General features: G+C 40.4%; 2 protein-coding genes across 2 annotated transcripts in view; both read right to left on the bottom strand.

Moving 5' to 3' along the window:
* The window catches only part of LOC108649273 (uncharacterized), a 42,384-nt gene extending 20,938 nt beyond the window's left edge, over positions 1-21,446 (bottom strand). The window contains exon 1 of the mRNA XM_089257489.1: positions 21,315-21,446. The gene's annotated coding sequence lies outside the window, so the exon portion shown is untranslated. The remainder of the gene's footprint in view (positions 1-21,314) is intronic.
* LOC108650033 (lipase 3) lies at positions 4,364-6,281 on the bottom strand. Its single transcript, XM_018099158.3, has 3 exons — positions 6,102-6,281; positions 4,906-5,625; positions 4,364-4,833 (listed from the first exon to the last, which is right to left on the bottom strand). The coding sequence occupies exons 1-3, from the start codon at positions 6,210-6,212 to the stop codon at positions 4,438-4,440; spliced, it is 1,227 nt and encodes a 408-aa protein (XP_017954647.1). The 5' UTR covers positions 6,213-6,281; the 3' UTR covers positions 4,364-4,437.
* Positions 21,447-21,804: the final 358 nt, after the last annotated feature.

Genomic DNA, 21,804 nt, shown 5'->3' with positions numbered 1-21,804 from the left:
ATGATGCTGTAAAACACATACGTAACACAGATTATTGGACTAACCCAAAGAACTCAGAGTAAACCTCTCATCTGCATCTTCCTCACTCTTGATCTACACTTTCGCTCTCTACCTCTCTCTCTTTCTCTCGCCCCCTCTTGATCTACACTTTCGCTCTCTGCCTCTCTCTCTTTCTCTCGCCCCTCTCTCTCTCTCTGTCAGCTTGGTCATGGAGTGTATTTGCCCAGCCCTTTAAAAACACCCATAGAGCACTCCGCAATGCGTTGAGCTGAGCTGAGCTTCGCTGCGCAGCTGCCTTCGATGTAGCGCCGCAAGTAAACAAATGCCCAGGCATTACTCCCATTACTCATAATGGCAGGCGGGCAGCATGCTCATGTCCAGACATATCCTACTCCTCCTCCTCTTCCTCCTCCTCGTATCGTTCTTCAGCTCCAGACTCATGCTCACCCACAGTCTCAACCCTTGCCTCATCTTCGGCTTTGTCTTGTGCCCTTACATTCCCCTCAGTCTCCATTTCAATTTTATCATTCTCTACCCCATCTCCCCTCCCGCATTTTCATATTGAGCATTCTCCACACACTGCTCTTCACCTTCCGCCTCTCCTACCGCTCGTCCCCTCCTCGCTTCTGTGTCGTTGCACCCGCCCAAGTTCGCCTCGTTCATCTGCTTAAGAACTGAACGATTCATAACACAAAAATGGCAAAAGGTAGGGTCAACCAGGTAGGGCAGGGTTGGGGGAGCAGGTTAGAGGCAACGCCTTGAGCTGACCAACTGGCTGTGGTCCTGCCCCTGCTCTGTGTCTGCCTCCGCCTCGCCCCTGCCTCCGATCAGCATCGTCGCTTAGTCTCTGGCTTCACGATTGTCGATCGCATCGCAGATTTTGTCTGGCATGCGCTGCTGCTGCGTTTTGGCTTTGTCTGGCGAAGATGCTTCACCCAGGCGAAGTGGGCGTGACATGGCGGGCGCTGCTCGTGCGATCTGCCAAAATATATGGAATGAAATATTTATCGCCATTAGAGCCTGATTAGCTGCGGGGCGTTTGATTGTCGCTATTGTTGTTGTTGTTGTTTTTGCTTTTGCTATTCTTCATTTTCGCTATTTTTTAAATTTTTATTTTGCTTTGCTCTTAATAAGATTTAGCTCTGATTGAAATTTGATATGTTCATTCAATTATGTTTCAACTCGGTTTCCCATCGAGTCAATAAACTCGTCTCTGTCCGTCTCTTGCCTCTCGTTTTGGCCAATTAGCTTTTGTTTTTTTTTTTTTTGATCAACAAGTATAGAAACACCAAAGGGCAGCGTTTCAAACTTGTCATCTAGCGTTGTGCTATCGAAAGTAATTGCTACGGGTGAGATGTATGTGTGTATATATGTAGAGAGGCCATAGGTACTAGTGAGAGTCGGACTGGAGTACGAATATAGAGTATAGTCTTTAACACTACCATTCCAATTAGAATTACAATTCAAGACCTTAACTCCTGAGAATCGCAGAGAGCACTTAATAGAATAACATACATATATTTATACACATATGTATACATATACATATATTTACCTATATTATCTCACATAATTTACTTATATTATATGGCTTAGCTAAGTCTCGATCCTCATACTTAGATGAAACAAAAATGTGACTAATTAAGTAATTAGACATCGAAAGACTAATTAGCACTCTCAATAGTGATGGCGGCAAAGATGTAAAAATCATTATTCAATATTACTTTTACAATATAATAACATGCGTATTTGATAATTTTATTATTTAATAGTATTTACAAATACTGGTTTAGCTAAGCTTCTAACCGTGCTAGTCGCGGCATCACCTACACCGCTTAGCTAAGTCTCCAACCTTATACTGACGCTGGCTAACACTGCTTTTCGTAACAAGCAGTTCATCTAGCCAAGTTTCCCTTGTCTGCACTGCTTACCTTGTGGAGTTTTCGGTTATAATTTGAAATTTCGCCAGCTTATGCAAATGTTGAGCAACTCATTTAATATGCAAATGACACGTTAATTGCCGCAAATGGAAAAACTTTGCGCGTCAACAAAATGTCAGAGCTTAAATTACAACGTTCGCAGTGTGTTTTCTCACTTAGCTGGACGCATTTACATAAACATTCTTGGCCATTTACATAAATGCGCTTCTTTTAACTAGGCTAAGTGAGCGCAAAAAAAAAAAAAGAAAAGAAAAATCCAAAATAAATTCAAAAATGAGAGAGAACAACTTTTGTTGCAACTTTTTGACAATAAACATTTTGGCAAGCGCAGTTGACGCCAACTTGTAAAATTTCTTCTAGATTTCTTCTGTTTTTATCTCAAACTTTGCATTTTCTCATTTTTTGGCGCAAATTTTTCAATTCGCCAAACGCGAAACGTAACTTCTGCAATTGTTGTCGCCTGCTATTTCTTTTTCTTTTTTTTTTTTATTTATTTCCATGTTTAAGCAAATAAAGAAATGCAAAGAAAATATAAGATGCTGCCACTTAGAGGCAACCAGTTCGCTGCTGCAGCAAAAACTTTGACATTGCCGCATGAGAAATACGTTCTCCGCATTTTTTGTTTGCCTTTTGCTCTTTGCTCCTTGCGCTTTGCCTTTTGCCATTTGTCCGCCAAATTGGCAATGTGCAGAAAAGGATTAAGACTTATATCTAAAAGGTGGCACCTTTATGGGGGTTACTAAAGTTACTAACTTTAATTATTCTTTCATATTGTATATTGTTAAGATTTTTATAAAATTCATTTTATGTTTTATTTATTTCATTCCATTTCTATTATTTTGCTTGAAATGCACTCACCCGTACCGTCTGCAGCTTCCCATATTTCAATTCTCATTTAAATCGCCTTAGTCAGCCTCATCCTCATCTGCATTATCCAGTTTCCACATCAGCAACTTGTCATTAATGAATATTCCGTTGCTTCTGTGCCTGCGGTTCTGCTTTGCCAATAAGCACTTTCTCTTACTCCCGGAGTCTCCCCCTTCCCCTAAATGACGCACTCAGACTCTTTCTATATCAGTCTCCCTCAGATGAAAGCTTGAAATCGTTTGTTGTTTATACAATATTAAATTTCTAAATACTTTTCCCATTTCATTATTTTGTTTTTAACTAGGAGAGGAACGAGATGATAACGAGAGAGAGTGAGAGAAAGAAGAAAAAAGGTAAAAGAAAAAGGGACAGTAGTGATTATAAGGGGAAACGAAAGAAGACAAAGTCAGAGTTAAGAAAGTGCTTTAATTAGTCTCTCTCTCTCTCTGAATGTATGGTTATCTAACGCAGTTTGTACACCTTTTTATCTCTTCATATCGTGATTTATTCTTGTCTGTCGATATGCATGACTATATCAATCGATATCTATATGCATAACTCTGTCAATATTTACATATATACATATCTCTATCAACACCGTTAGAGGTATGTACATCCTCTTCACTTAGTGGAAGCACTTTAAGTCCATTTCACATTTCACATAATGCTGCACTCTGCTAATGGAATTCCCCATTTCCCAGTCATAGATTAGCCAGTTCTATCGATAATTAGAATTGAGTTTATAGTTTCATGGAGGAGCTCATTCGATTAGTTTACCTCAAGCCCGTAAATCACAATTATAAACATATTTGCAGCACTTCGCGCCGGTCAACGGTCCAGCCAGACGCTAATTACTATAATTTTGTCAGCTATTCCCATTCCCCCTTTCCTCTTTTCCGTTTCCCCCTCTGCATTTTCCCATTTCCCGTTTGCCGGCACGACGCGGATTGTCGGATAACTTGTGCTTGGTGTTAACCACGTGCTTGGCGAAAAACTTTGTCAACAAACGCCGAAAAAAAGGAAGAAAAACAGAGCAAACAAACAAACGAACAATTAAGTGGCCTTTAATGGGGTGTGATAGTTGGGGAATACCCTGTAAAAGTAGGTCTGGGATATATATACATTTCGTGCAAATCCACTCGGACTTTATGGTCTGACTAGAAGACAAGAGAAGAGACAGGCATGGTTTTGCACCAAAATTATATACAATCTATAGTGCAATGATACAATGAATCTCTTCCAGTTCAGAATATATATGAAATTCAGGTATGCATGTGTGGAACGGTAGAGAACGGTAGAGCTACGTAAAGTTATTTACACTTTTTCTGATACCTCACTAAGCCATTTTTATAGCTACAGGGTATCCATATAAAATACTTGGAGCAGAAGACACTGGGGTGGCTAAAACGTTGTGTAATTAGCCGTTGTAGACTGCAAAGATATACAATATCATTCTAACTTCTCCGACACTCTCTCTATCTCTCTCTGTCTGTTTCTCCTCACCCTGCCCCGTTCGCTTATCCTTAGCTCGTAGTTCATTCAGTAAGAGATTTGCGTCGTTTTGGCGTAACGTTTATTTAGAGACCATGTCCACAAGTTGTTTGCGATTAGATTAGGCGACTGCGTGCGTTCAATTGCCGTGGAGCTGATCGTAGGCCTTGCTCGAGGCAATCACCTTATCGTTGATCACCTCTTTCACCTGCCTGGCGAATATAAAGTCCAAGTGTCCCCAGGTCTCGTCGGGTATCTGGTAGAGCTCCTTCATATTGGGCAGCAGTGCGGGCAGGCGCGCGACATCCTTGACGTTGGCTGACTCATCGGCCAGGCCCACGTAGAGATGAAGCTGCGACGTGATCTTGGTGATGTCGTAGGAGGGCGGCACCTGCGTGCCATAGGCAGCCTTGTTCTTGGTCGGACCCCAGTCGTAGCGCCGGAACTCGTTGGACACGTACGACTGTATGAAGTGGATGCCCTGGTTGGTCGAAATGCCGGCCGGATGGGTCTCAGCCACTTGTGGCAGTAGAGTCTAGGAGGATGAGGGGATGGGGTCAGTGTCCGCTGTTGCACTACAGTCAATATCTGAATCACCAATACTAACCACATTCAGGTTGCCCACGCCGTCGGCCCAGAGCATGGCCAGGGTTTGGCAGTAGCTCAGGAAGTAGGGATCATTGCTGCAGGCTGTGTCCAGAATGCGCTGAATGAGCGGATTCATGGGCAGGAAAACCTGATTCTGCAGCAGCTCGGCGCCCAGGCCGGGCGAGCCGACGTAGTCAGCCAGAGATACAACCATGGGAGTGGTCGTGTTGCCCATGAAGATGGGCGGCGCCAGCATGTGGGCGGTCTTTATCTTGGCATTGTATTCGGGCCGAAAGGCGCCCATCACAAAGAAGGTGGTGCAGCCCTGGGAGTGGCCCACATAGTGCACCGCCCGCTCGCCGGTCGTCGCCAGGATGTGATCTATCATGGCGGGCAGATCGTAGGCTCCGATTTCGTGCCAGCTGAATGCCCAGAAATATGGATGGCTCGTGCTTAATCTGGTGTTGTTGCGTGAGTAAATATTGCCCCGGGCATTGCCCAGCCAGACGTCGTAGCCCGCATCCGCATAGTTGTAGGCCAAAGCATTGTCCGGCCCATTGAGCAGGAAACAATCGGAGCAGCTGAACAGGCCGTGCTGTATGAGCACGGCCGGACGCTGTGCGTTCCCATTCGCCAGCTTCGGTGAATACGGTATGCGGAACATGTTCAGCACATAGCCGTCCTCCGTTACCACCTCGTGCGTTTCGGCCGGATAGCCATGCGACTCGATGCGTTCCGCCTGCAAAATGGCCAAATGGCCAAAGCCATTGCTAAACATTCACTAAAGCCCAGACTGAAATCAGCTAGAGATGGCAACGTGATTCATCGAATGAATAAGTGAGAGAGATGCGAGAGAGAGAGAGGGAGGGGGAGAGGGAGAGTGTCTGTGGCTAGATCTAGCTCTAGCTCAGTTTGTTGATAAGGGAATATAAACTGAGCAGTTGATTAATGAAGCGAGAACAATACTATTTAGTTCATACTAGTTAGTCATGCTGAATGGCTGAAAAATTCAATAGGAAGACTAAAACTAAGAATCAAACTCAATTCACTAAACATTTTATCCCAGGTTGACACAAACTCAACCCGATAATTCGCTTAGCTCCCTACTCCAACAGTCCCTCCGCTACTCTCATTCTAGCTACCCCCATTCCAGCTACCCCTATTCTAGCTACTCCTATTGCTGATTCATTTGTAAGCACTTTGTGCAGCACTCACCGAAGTCTTGATTTTCTTGAAGGGTATGTCGATGAAAGGATTAAAGTCAGCAGCCAGCGCAGCTGCGCTGAGAGCGGACAGCGCCAGGACGAGCAGCGTTGGCTTCAGCATTGCGAGTCTCTTTCAGTTACTCCACGTTGGGGCAGCTACACAGTAAGCGCAGAACTGAGCAAACTAAATTTACCTAGAGCGCTATTTGATTACCGAAAATGTTGTCCAAATCTTATCTAACGAGTGCTGGCCACTTGACTGGAACCATCGCGATAGCAGCTCGATTCGCTCGATGCATGATGAGATTATCCACGTGAGATTTATTATGTGCTCTAATCAGCTAGAACAGTGCATAGATAGCACCACGGGGGGGCAGAGGCCACAAGCGAATTCGTACGACATAAACAAATCATAAATTAATCCAATTATCAATTATCGAGCCAGCGACTCGTGGCACCAGCTCCAACGTCAGTTGTCTCTGTGCAAATAAATCTCCTCTGACGCTATCCTATCTATCAAAATTATCTTTTAATAGCGATTTGTGAAATTTATAACTCAAGTAAATATAGAAAATAATGTTCGGGTGTAGTCGACTGATCAATACACGCTCGAATCGAACACTTTGATAAGAGCTAAAGCTTTTCCGCTTTGTTTTTATATGAAATTCAAAGCGAATATACCCGTTTTATAATATAAGAATCGGTATATTTGAGCTCATATGCAGATAATATTGATATGCGAATGTAGAGCTAATAATAGCTCTTCGGGCTAGGAGACCTTGAACAGAGCTTTTACCTAGCGCTAACGATAAATATAACCAGAGAATTCATCAATGAATTGTAATCGAGAAATCGTTCTTATTCCACATTGTTTATGATATTTCAATTCTTAATCAGCTACAAATAAAACTCGAGTATTTTGATAGCTGGAACAAAGAAATTTACTTCTATTATGGGCAAGAATTGTTATTATTTTATTTTTTTTTTATTTAAGTATAACTTGTATTATATTATTAAGTAAGGTCAAAGTTACATTGGGGATGTTCCCTTCCCAACTGCTAAATGTATAGCAGAATAATTTGATTGCTTTCGGATAGAGGGAGAGGGAAGTACCTGGCCGCTGTAGAGACTATTCATGCATATCGCGTGCCCATTTGCAGGTGCCGTTGGCGGCCGATGGATGCACAGCGTGCGCGTATCTACGAAATGCGCCTGAGTTGCTGCGATTTTTGTGCTGTCTGTGGCGTGGGTGCGGCGGTGGCGCCGTGTGTGGATGTGCATGTGGCACATGGAGATTGGCATTAAGCATGCCGAAAACCGCAAAACTGCGAGCAACAACAATGCGAATTCATTGAGCAGCCAGCGACGAGGACACTGTCAACGCTTGAAAACCATGGATATGCGGCAGAACAGATAAACCTATGGAAACCAAAAAGGGAAGGGGACAGACAGAAAGAGCGAGAGAGGGACAGACAGAGAGAGAGAGAGAGAGAGTGAGGTAGATAAGACCGAATGTAAATGCGGTTCATTGAAATTATGTGAGGCAACGTAGGAAAAAGTGGAAATACGTTCGATAGCAAATTGCAAAGCATACAGAAAATTGCAATTGTAGAAAAAGCTAAGGTGCGAGAGAGGGAGAAGGTAAGAGGGGAAAGGGAAGGTGTAAGTTGAAGTAGATAACTTGCAGCTACCCTGTAAACAGACTGAATATAGATGAATATGCTTTATGTACTCTAGCGCATGTAAAGCGAGCAGAGGAGATTCAGTAGTCGACTGGAGGATACCCTGTTAATTTGTTGAGATTACCTTGTGCCTTGCTTAATTGTGAAAGATGGATTGATCACTATAATATATAAATTAAGTACAAAATTAAGTGCATATTACTATGAATATTGCACTAGAATATACCCTGTAAATGTTTTGAGTATCAGGAAAACATTTTTGGTAAGGGCAGATAATTTGAACACGTCATATATGTATAACCAAAGCGCCTCATATAGAATATACATATGTACATTGATAAGAGCAATCGACCAGTATGCCCCGTAAAATTTGGTATTATACAAGAATATGTGCCTTGAGATATGACATGAGTAGACAAGTCTACAAAATATCCTAGATGAACATGTGAGACAATAAGCGAAGAACAGTGACGAATTAGTTTTAAGCAACAACATGTTTTTCTGAGAGCCAATAAATGAAAATTTATAGGTTCAGCTCTTTGGAAATCAGAGATCAATGTACAAATATTATATTTTGTATAATTTGACTATTTAAGAAATGTTTATCCTACTCTCTGTATACCCCTTGCCACAATCAACTTCTACAGGTTATCTATAATGGCAAGGTAGTGCAACTAATTAGGCTGCTGCAAATGCGAGTCTGATAGAGCAATATTGAAGGCTCGTTCGTAAATTGCTTGCGGTTGCAGCTCCCACTTGGCTCACACTTCGGCTAGCTTGGGCTGACACGCCTCGTAATTCCATCAGCTCGTCGCAGTTGGCTTAATTGGCTGCCGACGCTGTTAGGCCAATACCGAATTGTTAACTGGGCATTGCACAAATAGCAAAACGAAACAGAAGAAGAAAAACAATGAAACACACAAACAACAATCGGGCAAGCGAAAATAATTGCAAATGTTTAGCAGACGATCCGTTGCCAAAATCGTTTAGCACTCAAACTCGTGACTTATCATAAATCTTAAAGCCAATGTCTGAGGCAACCACCCCCGCTGCCCCTCCAATGCCCTAGCCGTGTGGCCAAGTGGCCAACTCGAGTGTTAACTCTGCCACTGACAATGCGGCAGCAGGCGGTGCTGGCAACGTGTCAGGTTTATGTTAATGGCCAAAGTCAAAAAGCCACTTGGCTTTGCTGTGTGAGCGAGAGAGAGAGAGAGATGGAGAGAGAGATGGAGAGAGGCAGAGAGGAAGGCAGCACAGCTTTAAGCCAGACGACCACTTGCAGGCAATTATAAATTAATATCGTTTATCGATTTCTTATTTATAAACTCTAGCTCTGCTGCCTCGCGCACGTGCTGCGCTCTTGCTTCGATTAAAAATGTAAGCCCATCAGAGTTTTTGTTTGCTAAAAATAAAAGCCAACTCAATCCAAAGGTCAACTACCAAGCCTTATATGCATAGAGAAATCAGCTGTCGGAATGGACTTTTCGGCTCCGATTTTCCTATGCTAATTAAATTGAGAAACATGTGACCTGAGAGCCCTGGATTGCGTATATATTTGGATTATAAATAGAAATTGGGTCTATTAATCGAGACTATAATAAATATATATAGAACTAAACGAAAGTGGAAGAGAGGCTACAGAACGATTGAGGTAGTTAAAAAGGGTTACTTGTAGAAATTGACTAAGATAGAGACAGAGAGCTGTAAGTAGGGAGTGAGAGAGAGAGAGAGAGAGAGAGAGAGAGAGAGAGAGAGAGAGATGCGATGTGATGCATATAGCTAAAGATAATACTACTGGAAAAGGGAAGCTAAAGTAAAATTAGATTAAATTGAGCACATGCCGAGAGGTATATATTTCTTTATTAAGGAATATAAGATATGTATAATAATATTCTCCTATTAAGGAATATGAGAGAATATATACCTCTCGTCATGTGCTTAGCTTAAGAATATCTGAATATTTGCTTGCTGACTCGAATTTATGATAATCGCATAGAGAGGTCGTTTGCCGAGCAAGTGCCTTCGCTTGCAGTTGAAGTGGATTATGTAGTCTAGATTTCACTACGCAAAGGGAGACATGCATTTATACTCCCACATGCATACGTATGTATTCATGCCTTAACTCGGAAAGTCACTGCAGCAGAAATTTTGACAGAAATTGCATTTCGTATGAATTTGATATTATTTTGCATAAAACTCCTAGAACTGCCAGGCAGATAAAACGTGTTAAGAACTTTGTTAACAGCGACCATTTCACTTAGATTCTCGTTTGGAATCGTCTCGATGCATAAGCGAATCGTAGATCATATTCAAATCAAAATTTGTTTCGAATTTATTTGTCCACTTTGCAGTTGAGCTAAGTGAAAAAATTTGTTGCATGCGCAAAAATTGGCCTCAGGCGCTGCCAGAGTTGCCATTTGTCTGCCATGTCGCCTGGAATCGCAGCAGCAGCGGCAGCAGCAGCAGCGGCAGCAGCGGCAACAACTCTGCCAGCAATTTATAATAAATGCACAGATTTTATTTTGGCCCAAAGTTTTTGCACAACTATTTTGCACACTTCTTTGGCATTGAGAAGGGCAGCTGCATGCGGGTATGATGGACGAGCGAGAAGAAGGCGTGGCAGACAGCACAAAGCTGAATGAATGCTGAGTAGCAATACCACTTGAATAGATCTAGTTCTAGCCATCCGTCTGTCTGGGGCTCTGGGTATTCCCTCGTCGAGCACTTCCTCTCGCGCTGCTCGACGAGCGAAATCAAAGTGCAGCAGAATAAATTTGCTTACGAGTATCTTTTCATATGTGCACAATATGTTATATACATATATATATATAGTACAATATATATCGTGCATATATATCTATTTATAGCAGTGGATACATTTATAACTTGGCTGCTTGGCTTTTATTTTGTTGCCTGTTCGCAATTGACAGGCGCAATAAATTGTAAAATATGGCCGAAAGTAACTTATGGCCAGCCATGGTAGCATACAAAATGCGTGCGTGTGCGTGTGCGTGTGTGTGTGTGTGTGTATCTGTCAGTTGCATATAAATATGAATAGCTTCAAGTCACCCACTCCCTGCCTTCCTCTCTTCCCCTCGTTGCGTGCCAAAAATTCCTGGGGCAAATCTTTGACATTATTTGGGCGCCATTTGCAGGCTTTTAAGCCAAGTTATTATTTCTCTCATGCAACGAAACTTTTACAATTTTACAATTTTACCATTTTACAACTCGCAATTTGCATGTTGCCACATTTCGGGGCATGTTGCAGGCCGAGCTGTGTGTGTGTGTTTTCTCTAAACAAGCGCAAATTGCTGTTGACTTTTTGCATGCAACAAACATCATTTGTGCAACAAATGGGCAACACGCTTTTCGCGCCACTTGCCACTTGTGGCACGTTACACACCCACACACCCACACACCAATACACACACACACACCCACATTTGGCTCGCCATTAAGTCATGCAAAACCAATTAGTTGGTTTCGCCTCTCTTCACATCGCACGGATTTTAATTATTCGTATCGTTTGTGCCACAAAACGTTGCAACTGCGTTCGCATTGTTTTTGTTTCACTAATATGCCCCTCTCCCTGCTGCCACCTGCCGCAATCCTAAGCGGCGCTTCATTAGGAGGCACCTTCAGCATCAGCTTCAGTTGACTTTCGCAACCTTCTTTGGCAGCTCGACGTTGGCTCAGCAATGGCTGCCTCTTGTCGACCAAGTGCGAAGTGTTATGAAACCAATTAGGGAAATCGACTGAATGTTAAGTACCTGAATATTAAATAACTTTTAGAATATATGTACAAACATATGTACATGGGCAAACAAAAGCCAACTGAAATTCTCTAAAGCAAAGTTAAGGAAAAAATAAATATGTCTGTTTTGCAATGTACAAAATTATATACAGTTATTTAATTATAAAGCCATTTTGTATTTATTTACTATTGTTATATTATCATTTTATTATTATTTCTTATTTGAATTATATTTGAAATTTTCAAATAAATAATTTAATATATTAGACTAAGTAAAGAAAATACATGCATACAAAGATTTGCATGCCTTGGACCAATTTTTAAATTATTAACTTAAAAGAAATTCAACAAATTTATCTCTTAAGCATTCCAGAAAATGATTTTATAATAAATTAATTTAAAGTTTAGTAGAAAAATTCGCATTTTTTGAATATATGTAGTTGATTTTTGGCAAAATTTAAATACGATTCGTCTAACTAAAACGTTGCTGGAACATTTAGTCTATACTCATATAATATATTTATGATACACGAAACATTAAACAATATGGGATTGCTTAAATATAGACCTTATGATTTTTGCTTTTAACCTACAGGTGTAAGGCATCGGTCGTACACAATTATCAGAATAAGCTATTTAGACTAAGAAGACCTGTTAATAAACTTTTGTTCATATAATCCTGGAGTCCTAGTCATATACAGTATAGCTGTTCTGATTCATAGCAGTGTCTCATACTAATTAAGACGTGAGCATTGTAACTTAATTTTAGTAACTACTTATTTATTTATTAATTAATTTATTTATTTATTACAGAGAATTGATGACAAATAACAATTTAGTTTAAAGCTAGAGCAAAAAATAATAGAATCATCTGTTAGGCTGCACGTCAAACATGTTGTAAGCCAAGCACGACAAGTCGCAGGCAACATCCAACAAGTTGCCTCAACACGCAATGCAACACAACACAACCGAAACGAGTGAAAGAAACTCTTATACGTCTAGCTTAAGCGCGTATAAGAGTGGCCGTAGGCTAGAGCTTAGAATATGTTTGGCCAAGCTGAATGCACTTTGAGCTGCCGCAGCCTAAGCACAGTTTGTGTACAATTATTTCGTAACTATTATACCTCTATAATGTTCTATTCAATGGCCAAGAGACCGAAATGTGATTGGCCATAAGGCTGCAGGGGCCATTAACTGTTCAAGGTTTGCTGCGCATCCAACTGACAATGAAAAGGCCTTTCAGATTTATTGAATTCGTATATGATTCTCTATCTGCACATGTGAATACTCACATACATTAACACTCATTTAAATGCGTGGCATTTCAATCAACTCTGGGCTCGGATGACAAATTAAATTCATTAAAGTAATTATAGAAATATATCTATATATAGCTGTGGATAACTGTATATGTTTGTATATGCACTACCAACTGCTATAATCACAGCAAACAACAGAGGAAAAATAAAGCAATTTCTAATTCATGGTGAAAATCAATTATCGCAGTCTAATTTACTCTATTATAATAATAGAGCATACTAAAAATATAGAGAAAAAAAGAAATAATTTCATTTGGAAATTGTATTTGAACTTAAAGTTGTTTACCATCATTGAAAATGCTGTTTAATTAAGCAATTCCATATGCAATGCGCATTGTATTAAATGTGATACATGCATATACATATTTATCTATATCTATATCTGAATTATCATATGCATTGTATATAGAGTAATACAGGCGTAAAAGCTATTCGCACATTTCACACAAATCAAAATATTTCATGCTCTACGCCTCATTTAGCCAGCTAGCCCTTCTCTATCTTTCTAACCAACACGCGCTACCCATCTCATTCACAGCCGACCTCCCTAACTCCCGCCATCCCCCTTTGTCAGCCTCATGTGTAGCCGGCAGCCAACTGTTGATATGCCCGGCTGGCCAAAAGAGTTTCGCATAATAATGCCCCGCTTTACTCGAGCGTTTCGCGGAAAGCGCTTCAATAGCAAAAGGGGGGACCAACAAAGAAAGAGCGAGAGAAAGAGCGGGAGAGAGGAAGCAGTGGAAAGGCGAGCAGTCTGTATGGCACCCAGACGGCTATAACCAAGTAGCTACTAGCGGCGCTTCGACGCTTTGGCTCATGCCAAAGACTCGACAGCAAACAAACAGAAAAAGGTGAAAAGTGTGAAATACGAATTACCGAAATTTGTATGCTCTACAAATGCTCTACAAACAATGGTGATCAGCATAAACAAAATATAATTATACCTACTTTTAGTCACTCATTAATATCTGTTTTCATTTACTCTCTCTTCCTCTCTGTCTCTTTCTAGTTCTTTTTCTTTAACTCTTCTCCAATTCTGTATCTGGTTATCTTTCTCATTGTTTTTCTGTCTCTGATAGACTCCAGCTCTTTTCATTCTCTCTCTCTCTCTCTCTCTCTCTCTATTTCGGAATATGTTTTCATTCTTCAAGTTCCCCACTCATCTGTCTATTCCTCTCTATGTTTTTCTCAGACCCTCCTCTTCTCCAGTTCTCTCTCTTCACCATCTATAATTTTGATCCTCCATTCTTTCATAATCACTCTAATTCTGTAACTCTCTTTCTCATCATTCCAACTCATCCTTCCCCCCCTCTCTCTCTCTCTCTTCCTTAAATACACCAAAAATATTACAAACCGTTTATAATATTTGCTCTTTCTCAACGTAGTATACTCTACAGCAATTCGCATATACCCCTTCTCTGTATACCCTCTCTCTTTTAGGCCACATCAAACAAACCCAAGCCCACATACTTATGCAGTCGAGCAACGGCAACGGCAACGGCCCACTCACTTTAACTCCAGCCGGGAGGGCTGCTAGGGCTGCAAGCAGGTGCGGGGAGGGGTCTTACAGCAACCGTTGAGCCAGTCACCCATTTCGCCCCTCCCCCACTTCGCCTGTTTCGCGTTGTGGAGCTTTACCACATTTCAATGCGCTGGTAATTACTCCATTAGCTTCGGTGCTGAGCTCTTGTTACCTGTGCCAAAGCCAGGTGAGAGCGACAGTCAATCAGCTGCTGCTGCTGCTGCTGGCGCTGCTCGGTTGATGCCCCACAGACAGCTGCATGCATCAATTAGCAGCAGCAGCAACACGAGTGTTTCAACATTTCCACAATAAAAATTAAATTCAATATCCAAACTCCAACTGCGAACGATTCCGAAAAGCACAATAAACTCGGCCAACAAAATGTCCAAGAGAGAGTAAATAGTCGAGGAAAAAAGCCATTCGAGTCACAATTTGTATTCTCCACAGAATATTTAATGAATTCTATGGCCAAGCAGGGGCAGAGGCAGAGGGAGATGGAGGGGGCTGAAGAGGCAGAGGCAGAACTGATTGGAAATGGGAAAACTTGCAGACGACGATTTGGTTTTTGTCTTTTTCTCGATTTACACATTTTCCAGCTGCAGCAAAGTTTCCTCTATTGATTTTCATAGCAAATTATCAAATCGAATTTCGGGTCCAGACCAAGCTGGGCTAAACAATGTGCAAGAAATATTTTGCAAATGTTTTGCAAAAAAAAAAAAAATAAAACACAAAAAGTTCAACTGGTCAAAGTTTAAAGAGAATTGCAGAAAGTTAAAGATGAGTTTGTTCTGTTTGCTTGTTCAATTATTAAATCATAAATATTTGTATGATTTATTTTGATGTGCTTTTATTTAAGTTTATTGTACTCTGGGCTCATTGATTGATAGTTAATCTAAATTTTGGAATTCATCTATTTGTTTTAATTTGCTAACAGACGTTAATGGTCTTCATTAGTATTTAGTTTATGCTCCATCAGGTCTCTTCATCATTATTAAATCATCACAGCTGTAAAAGGTCAAAACGTTTGTTGTTCGCTTAAAAATTGCCTTGAACTTAAGATTGGAGATAAATATGCAAAGCATTTAGCTCAAAGTCGGCTCCCAAATGATGTTTGCTATTTTCATGGAAAATTTATTCACTTTGGCTGCATTCCAATGCAGTTAAAAAATATTAAGTTCAAGATTATTAGGGTTCACTCAACTTCAAGAGCGGCAAAGAAGAAGAAGTTCACATTAAATATGAATTTTTTTTAAAGGATTTTTTGTTTTTAGTTATTTAATTCAAATGAATTTAAATAAAAAATCAATACTATTTAAACAAAACAATCATAATTAAGCTGTTTTACAAAGCACTTTTGAATATTTATTATAAAACTATTTATGTATTATAAAAAAAATGCATTTTATTATAATAATATATTAAATCCCCAAAGCGCATTTGAGTGCATTTCATTGAAATTCAATTTGTTTATCAATTAAAAAATATTTATGAATCAGTTTTTTGTACTTTTCAGTTTTTTTTTTTTTTCATATTTTAGTCATTAACAGTTAGAAACAATGTTGCAGTAGAGTGTGATGGACTGCATAATACTCGTTCGCAATAAAATAAAATAGGTAGCTAATGCAATAAACATAGAATTCGAAAGCTACAAATTGTGGGAGAGATACAGCTATTGGTCCAGCCTAAATTGGCCGTAGATATTTTGTATATACATTGGACTTGGATGAATTATCTACTCGACTGGCACTCGTTGCATTAACTATTGTAGTTTTTGTTATACAGTTCTATAAAGGATATCATACTGAAGGCTGCCAAAGACTATATACTCCATCACTTCCATCTCTTCTTATGGACATTCACTTCAGGCAACCAATATGCTCTCTTATATAAGTTTTATGTTATATTTTAGCGAATCTCCTTAAATATTTAGCACATTTGGCAATTCGCAGTGCACAAATACGCAGAAGCTGTGCAAATTATGAAATATGTTTGCCAACCATTTGGGCTGGCCCAAATACCTGTTAGCAAAATAATAAAATAATTAATGACCCAACTCACCTCAGCAGCAGCAACAGCAGCAGCAGCAGCATCAGCAGCAGCGGAGGTAACTTCCAGTTATTTCAGTCAAAGAGTCTATTTTTAACTTACAATGAAGATATGAAAGAAAGAGAGAGAGAGAGAGTGGGTGAGCAAGGGAGAGGGGCGACAACCCATTCATTGGCGAGCAAAGCTTTCGCACGTCTTATGAGCCATAATTTAGCGAAATGCCAATGCTTAAGAAATAGTCGGATGTATAAATATAGATATATATATCTATATACATGTGTACATATATATAGATATATAGATTTATGGGCCCATTCATACTGTTATTCATGCAATTCACTTTCATTTGTTGCTCATTAAAATCATAATGAAAGACAGAGAGACAGACAGACAATATAAACTTTTGGCAATTGTCGAGCCTTGGTCATCAATCAAATTGAATTTGGCTTCAAGAGAGAGAGAGAGCGAGAGCGAGAGAGAAGAGGCAAAGTGACCAACTCATTATGTCGCCTGAGCGAATTTTAAGCGTTGCGAAAATTGCAATTTAATTGTTTGACAAATGCCTCAAAGCCGAACCACGCGATGACCGTCGAAAATTGAAATTGTAACACTAATTTAATTGCATTCAATTGTCGCTGATCTGGATTACGTAATCACACATCAATTTCTGCGGTGGCAATTCGACGTGCAATTGTCGTGTGTGGTTTATTGTCAACCAACTTGAGAATTTAGGCAGCAGCTGAGAGTTAAGTGAGAGAAGCAGCTCTGAAGAGTGAAGAGAAATAGAGAGAGAGAGGGAAAATTGTACCTAGTGAAAGCAAAGTTTCAAGATTTAAGATACAGCTACATATATAAATATTATTCTATATAAAATATAGTACACGAATCTTATGCTCCATTAAAAAAGTAGATTCAATTGTTATATACATATATGACCACTTGTATAAGACATCTTGAACATGTATAGATGTAACTTGTATATATGTAAATGTAACTCCTATTTGGGAAACCTTGCCCAGTACGGCATATCTTTTATCTACGCCTTGGCATTATCAAACTGATACTGGTAATTTAATTCTTAAATTTTAGCTTCTATATGAGGGATGTTAGAATCTTTAGCACCCATAGGTTCCACCTAAGCTTGCACTTATACATATAGACGAACAACTAGCAATACGTCGTCTTTCAGACTTTTGCCATTGCAAGAGACAGCTGGAAGTATTTCGTGAAGTCATTCAAGTGAATAGAGGCATATTTCTTTCCATGCTCGTATAAATACTGCTAAGTGTATATAATAACAATATATTTACATACACATATCTCCCAGCTCCATCTCTCTCTTTATATACTACACAACAAAAGTATCCTTCAGTGACATGCACTCAACTTTAATTCGACTGCGACGCCGACTGCGAAGGCGTCGCGACGCCTGCTTGTGGGCAGTGATGGGGCAGTTGGCGGCCTGCTTCCACCCACTCAACCACTCAACCACCTCTGTCCTCTAGTCGGTCCTATGCCAACATTTATAAGTATTTTTTGCTGAACTAGGCCCAGAGGACTATAAAAGCTAGAGCAAAGGTGAAATAAAAACCAAAAATGTCTTATTTGTCTTGGCTTTTGCCATCCATTGTCTCTTCCTCTTGTTCTTGCTTATCTTGTTTTCAAGTACTTATTGGATTTGACAAAGTTGAGCTTGTACTGACATGGGAGATAACAAGATATGTATGTATATAATATAGACTTCGCCCCGGTGGAAATGGCAACGAAATTGTCAAAAATTAGCTGCGGAAGTGGGCGAAAAGCTGACGAAAATAAACTTTAGCTGAGCTGCGAATGCGAATGCGAATGTGAATGTGAAGCGAAACGGATTATGAGCTGGGAGTCAACTTTGAGCGCATTTCCAATCAGGAAGTGGAAAAACTTCAATGGAATTATCGCTACTTATATGAGATTTAACTGCTCTAAAAAAAGTTGAGATTGATTTAAAGTTGCCATATATACAATTAGAGATGCTCAAGGAAGTGCTATATGCCCTTGATAAGGCATACTTTTCGTTGAGCAAATATAATTGAATTTTGAGCAACGGAAATTTCAGGTTCGCCTCCTTTGTTCAATGAAATGTGGAACAATCGTGATTAAAAGTTTTTATTTTGTCTGCAACTTTATTTTCAATGCTTGACAATTTCTTTTGCTCTTGTGTAAGTTTAATGAGCCCCTCAAAGGGGGAGGGGCGGGGAGTGAGAGAGAGCGAGAGCGAGAGATGGGGGTGGGAGAGAAAATGGAAGAGAGAGAGATAGGGAGAGAGAAGTCAAATTAATTGCCAAGTCAAATCAAAGGCAGCCAAAACCAAATAAAAAGTTAACAACTGCTGAGTGTAAGCGACTCAAAGATACTACGTACCAGATAAACCTATCTATAGTATATATAAGAAATATATATACATATATTTTTTAAAGCTTGGAGCTAACAGAAATTTGTTTCTATTTGAATTATGTGTAGTTCTTGCGCTCTTGCCACCCCAGCAAGTAATTGCCATGTTTACAGGGTATGAGCACGTCAACAACAACAACAGCAGTAGCAGCAGCAACAACAATAGTAAAGTAGGAAAACGGAAATTGTAACCAATGTTGTGGTTGCTTTTGTTGTGGAGTGAAGCGCAGCGGCAATTGAATGACAGCAGCAACTGTTGCTGTTGTTGTTGTTGCAATTGTTGCCGTTGCTGCCGCTGCTGCTGATGTTGCTGATAATCTGGTTGTGGTTGTTGCAATTGTTGCTGCTGCTGTTGTCGTTTGAATTTAATATTTAAGCTCCGCTCAGCTCAGGCCAGCGACAAGATTTAAAATATTTGCGCTTCGCAGTCGCCAAAAAAAAAAAAACAAGAAAAAACAAAAAGATTTATGCGCACACGAATGCAACACATGCCACAAACACACACACACATAGGGGGAGGTAGAAGTGTCAGCTGCGTGATGATGCATTTGGGTGGCTGCATTCGCTGCTCAAAATCGTGTTCGACTTATGCAATGCAACGTGAGGCGACGATTCGACGCGAATCGTGCTCATCGCTCGCTCGCCTCGCTTGGCCAGTTTTTATTATTATTAATTTATTTATTTATTTATGTTTTCTTTTTTTTTTCAAATTGTTTTACAGATGTCTGACGACTTTTATTTTTGATTTACGGAAAAATGCGTTGGTAGTTTTTCCAGCCAGCGACCTTGAGAGCGCAGATTGTGCAAAGCGAGGCTTAAGTATGCCAAGGAATGGCAAAAGCCAAAGAGTTGAGTGAGTGGCAAAAAGCCACGTTAAGTGCCAAGCCAAGGGCTGGGCAGTCTGCACAGGTGTCGCAGCCGAATCGCCGCAATGAACTTGAAGGGCTTGCACTTGAGAGGCGAGACAAAGCCCCACAGCTGGCCCCACAATTAAAGATCACACAATGTGCCAGCTCAGCAATTAGAAAAAGCAGCTGAGCAGCTTATTCAAGAGTTTTTACTCTTCGGCTGGCATTGAGCTGACTTTACGTTGCTTTGCTCTTGAAGCATCTGAACGATCATTGCAGTTGCATAAGAAGGGCCCATGCAATGCCAATGCGTAAGTCTTTTTTCAGTTTCTTCTCTCCTTAAGAGTTTCCCATTACGAAGTAAATCCAATTGCAGCTAAGCAAACAATGAATTGAGCAGAGACCCTAAAATGACTGAAGAGATCTCTGAAAATGAGAGTAGGGTATGCTGTTGTTGTCAAATATACCATGATTAGAGAGTCTCTATTAGGGACTATTTACTTCTGATAGAGTTGAAAGTTAATTAGAATAGTTGTTGATTTAATTACTTGTGAAATCTTGATTCACATTTGTGTAAATATCGCAAGTGCCTTGACTGCAATTTAAAATAGTTAATCTCCCAATAGCTGCAAAGCTGTTGCTTTAATTTATGGCAACTCTGTTGCAGATAAAACAATCTGAGCTTATCTTGTTTATGGCTGAACCGAACCTCTGTCCATTGGGAATCGAGTTTAATTGCGCTGCAGCGTCTTCAATTAAAGCCAAAACAATTGACTTTGATGGCAGCAGCAGCAGCAACAGCAGCAGGAGAAGCAGGAGCAGCAGCAGCGGAGGGAAAAGCGCATCGAAAAACTCAATTCGTAAATGAAAATAATTGTTGCACGATATTTGGAAATTAATTATGCTGCCAATTTGCTGTTGTTATTGTTGTTGTTGCTGTTGCTGTTGCTGTTGCTGTTGCCGTTGTCAGTGTTGCTGTTGCTGTTGCTGTTGCTGTTGCTGTTGTTGCATCCAATTGAATTAAAAGCATGGCAGACAGTAGTGAATTGCTGCACAATGTTTGCCGCTGCTGCCGGCCGCTTTGGCCATTCCTGGTCCCGTTCCGGTGCTTTGCGCCTCAATTAACGGCAGCTTGTGGCAGCTGCAGAAAGCGAAACAAAAACCGGAGACCCCAAAAACGCAGCAATTGCTGCCGTAGTGCGAAAATATTCGCCATCGTAAATTTTGTACAATTTGAACTCGAAAGTCGTTAAATGTAGCACACACACGCACACACACACACAGACAGGACTTGGTCAGCACACACGCATACTGACACACACACACACATGGTGAGCGAGGAAACTGGTTCAGGCGAGGGGGCAAATCGAAGGGGCGGAACAATTGCAAATGCCTTCACAGCCCAGCAACCAAAGTGGTGCCAGTGTTGGTTAACGCTGCACTGGAAGCCATGCGTGCATGTTAGAGGAATTTGTAAGCCATTACCAGGCAAATGCGTTTGGCCCTAATAAGTTAACTGGGAATGTTGGCCAGGCAAAAGTGGGCTTAAAGCAAATTCATATTACTCTCGTTCATTTTTGTAATTTTTGGACTAAAAAAAAAAAAAAATGATGTGTACTTACTGAGTTCCTCCTTTGGGTGCCATCGCACTTGAGTTGCCCCATGGCTGTCCGAGCACTAAAGAACGTGCGTAAATGCCATTGCGCATACCCTGTAAAGTTGTGCACGCTGTGCACGAGGTGGCATTGCCTATTTCATCAGCTGCAATGAGAAAGACTGATATCAAAGGAATATAGAAATTATAATGCTGGTACAAACGATAATCCTAAAGATGAGTACATTGTTAATACAATTAGTAATGATCAGTTAGTCCTAATGCTAATGGTAATGCTAATAAGATTATTAATAATTAGTTAATGCTAAGGCCAATGATATCGCTGATACTAATAGCTCATCTGATCTAAATTGGGGATGCTCAGAATTTACCACACATTACACCTATTACAAATTATTTGCAGGGTATCATGTAGCCAATCTCTTTCAGTCCAGACAACAGTTATGTACATTTTGTCTGTGTATATGTTGTCTCTTTTTCATATTTTTGTATTTCGA

Source organism: Drosophila navojoa, chromosome 3 (assembly GCF_054131105.1).
Source record: "Drosophila navojoa isolate 15081-1374.11 chromosome 3, UAZ_NAV_1.0, whole genome shotgun sequence".
Classification (NCBI taxonomy): domain Eukaryota; kingdom Metazoa; phylum Arthropoda; class Insecta; order Diptera; family Drosophilidae; genus Drosophila; species Drosophila navojoa.
Note: the sequence above shows the minus strand (reverse complement) of the source record. Positions and strands in the feature narration are given on the sequence as shown.

Coding starts and splice junctions, on each gene's coding strand:
- LOC108650033 (XM_018099158.3), bottom strand. CDS start 6,212: ATGCTGAAGCCAACGCTGCTCGTCCTGGCGCTGTCCGCTCTCAGCGCA. Junction 5,626..6,101: donor TCAAGAAAATCAAGACTTCG/GTGAGTGCTGCA, acceptor GCCATTTTGCAG/GCGGAACGCATCGAGTCGCA. Junction 4,834..4,905: donor GCGTGGGCAACCTGAATGTG/GTTAGTATTGGT, acceptor TCATCCTCCTAG/ACTCTACTGCCACAAGTGGC.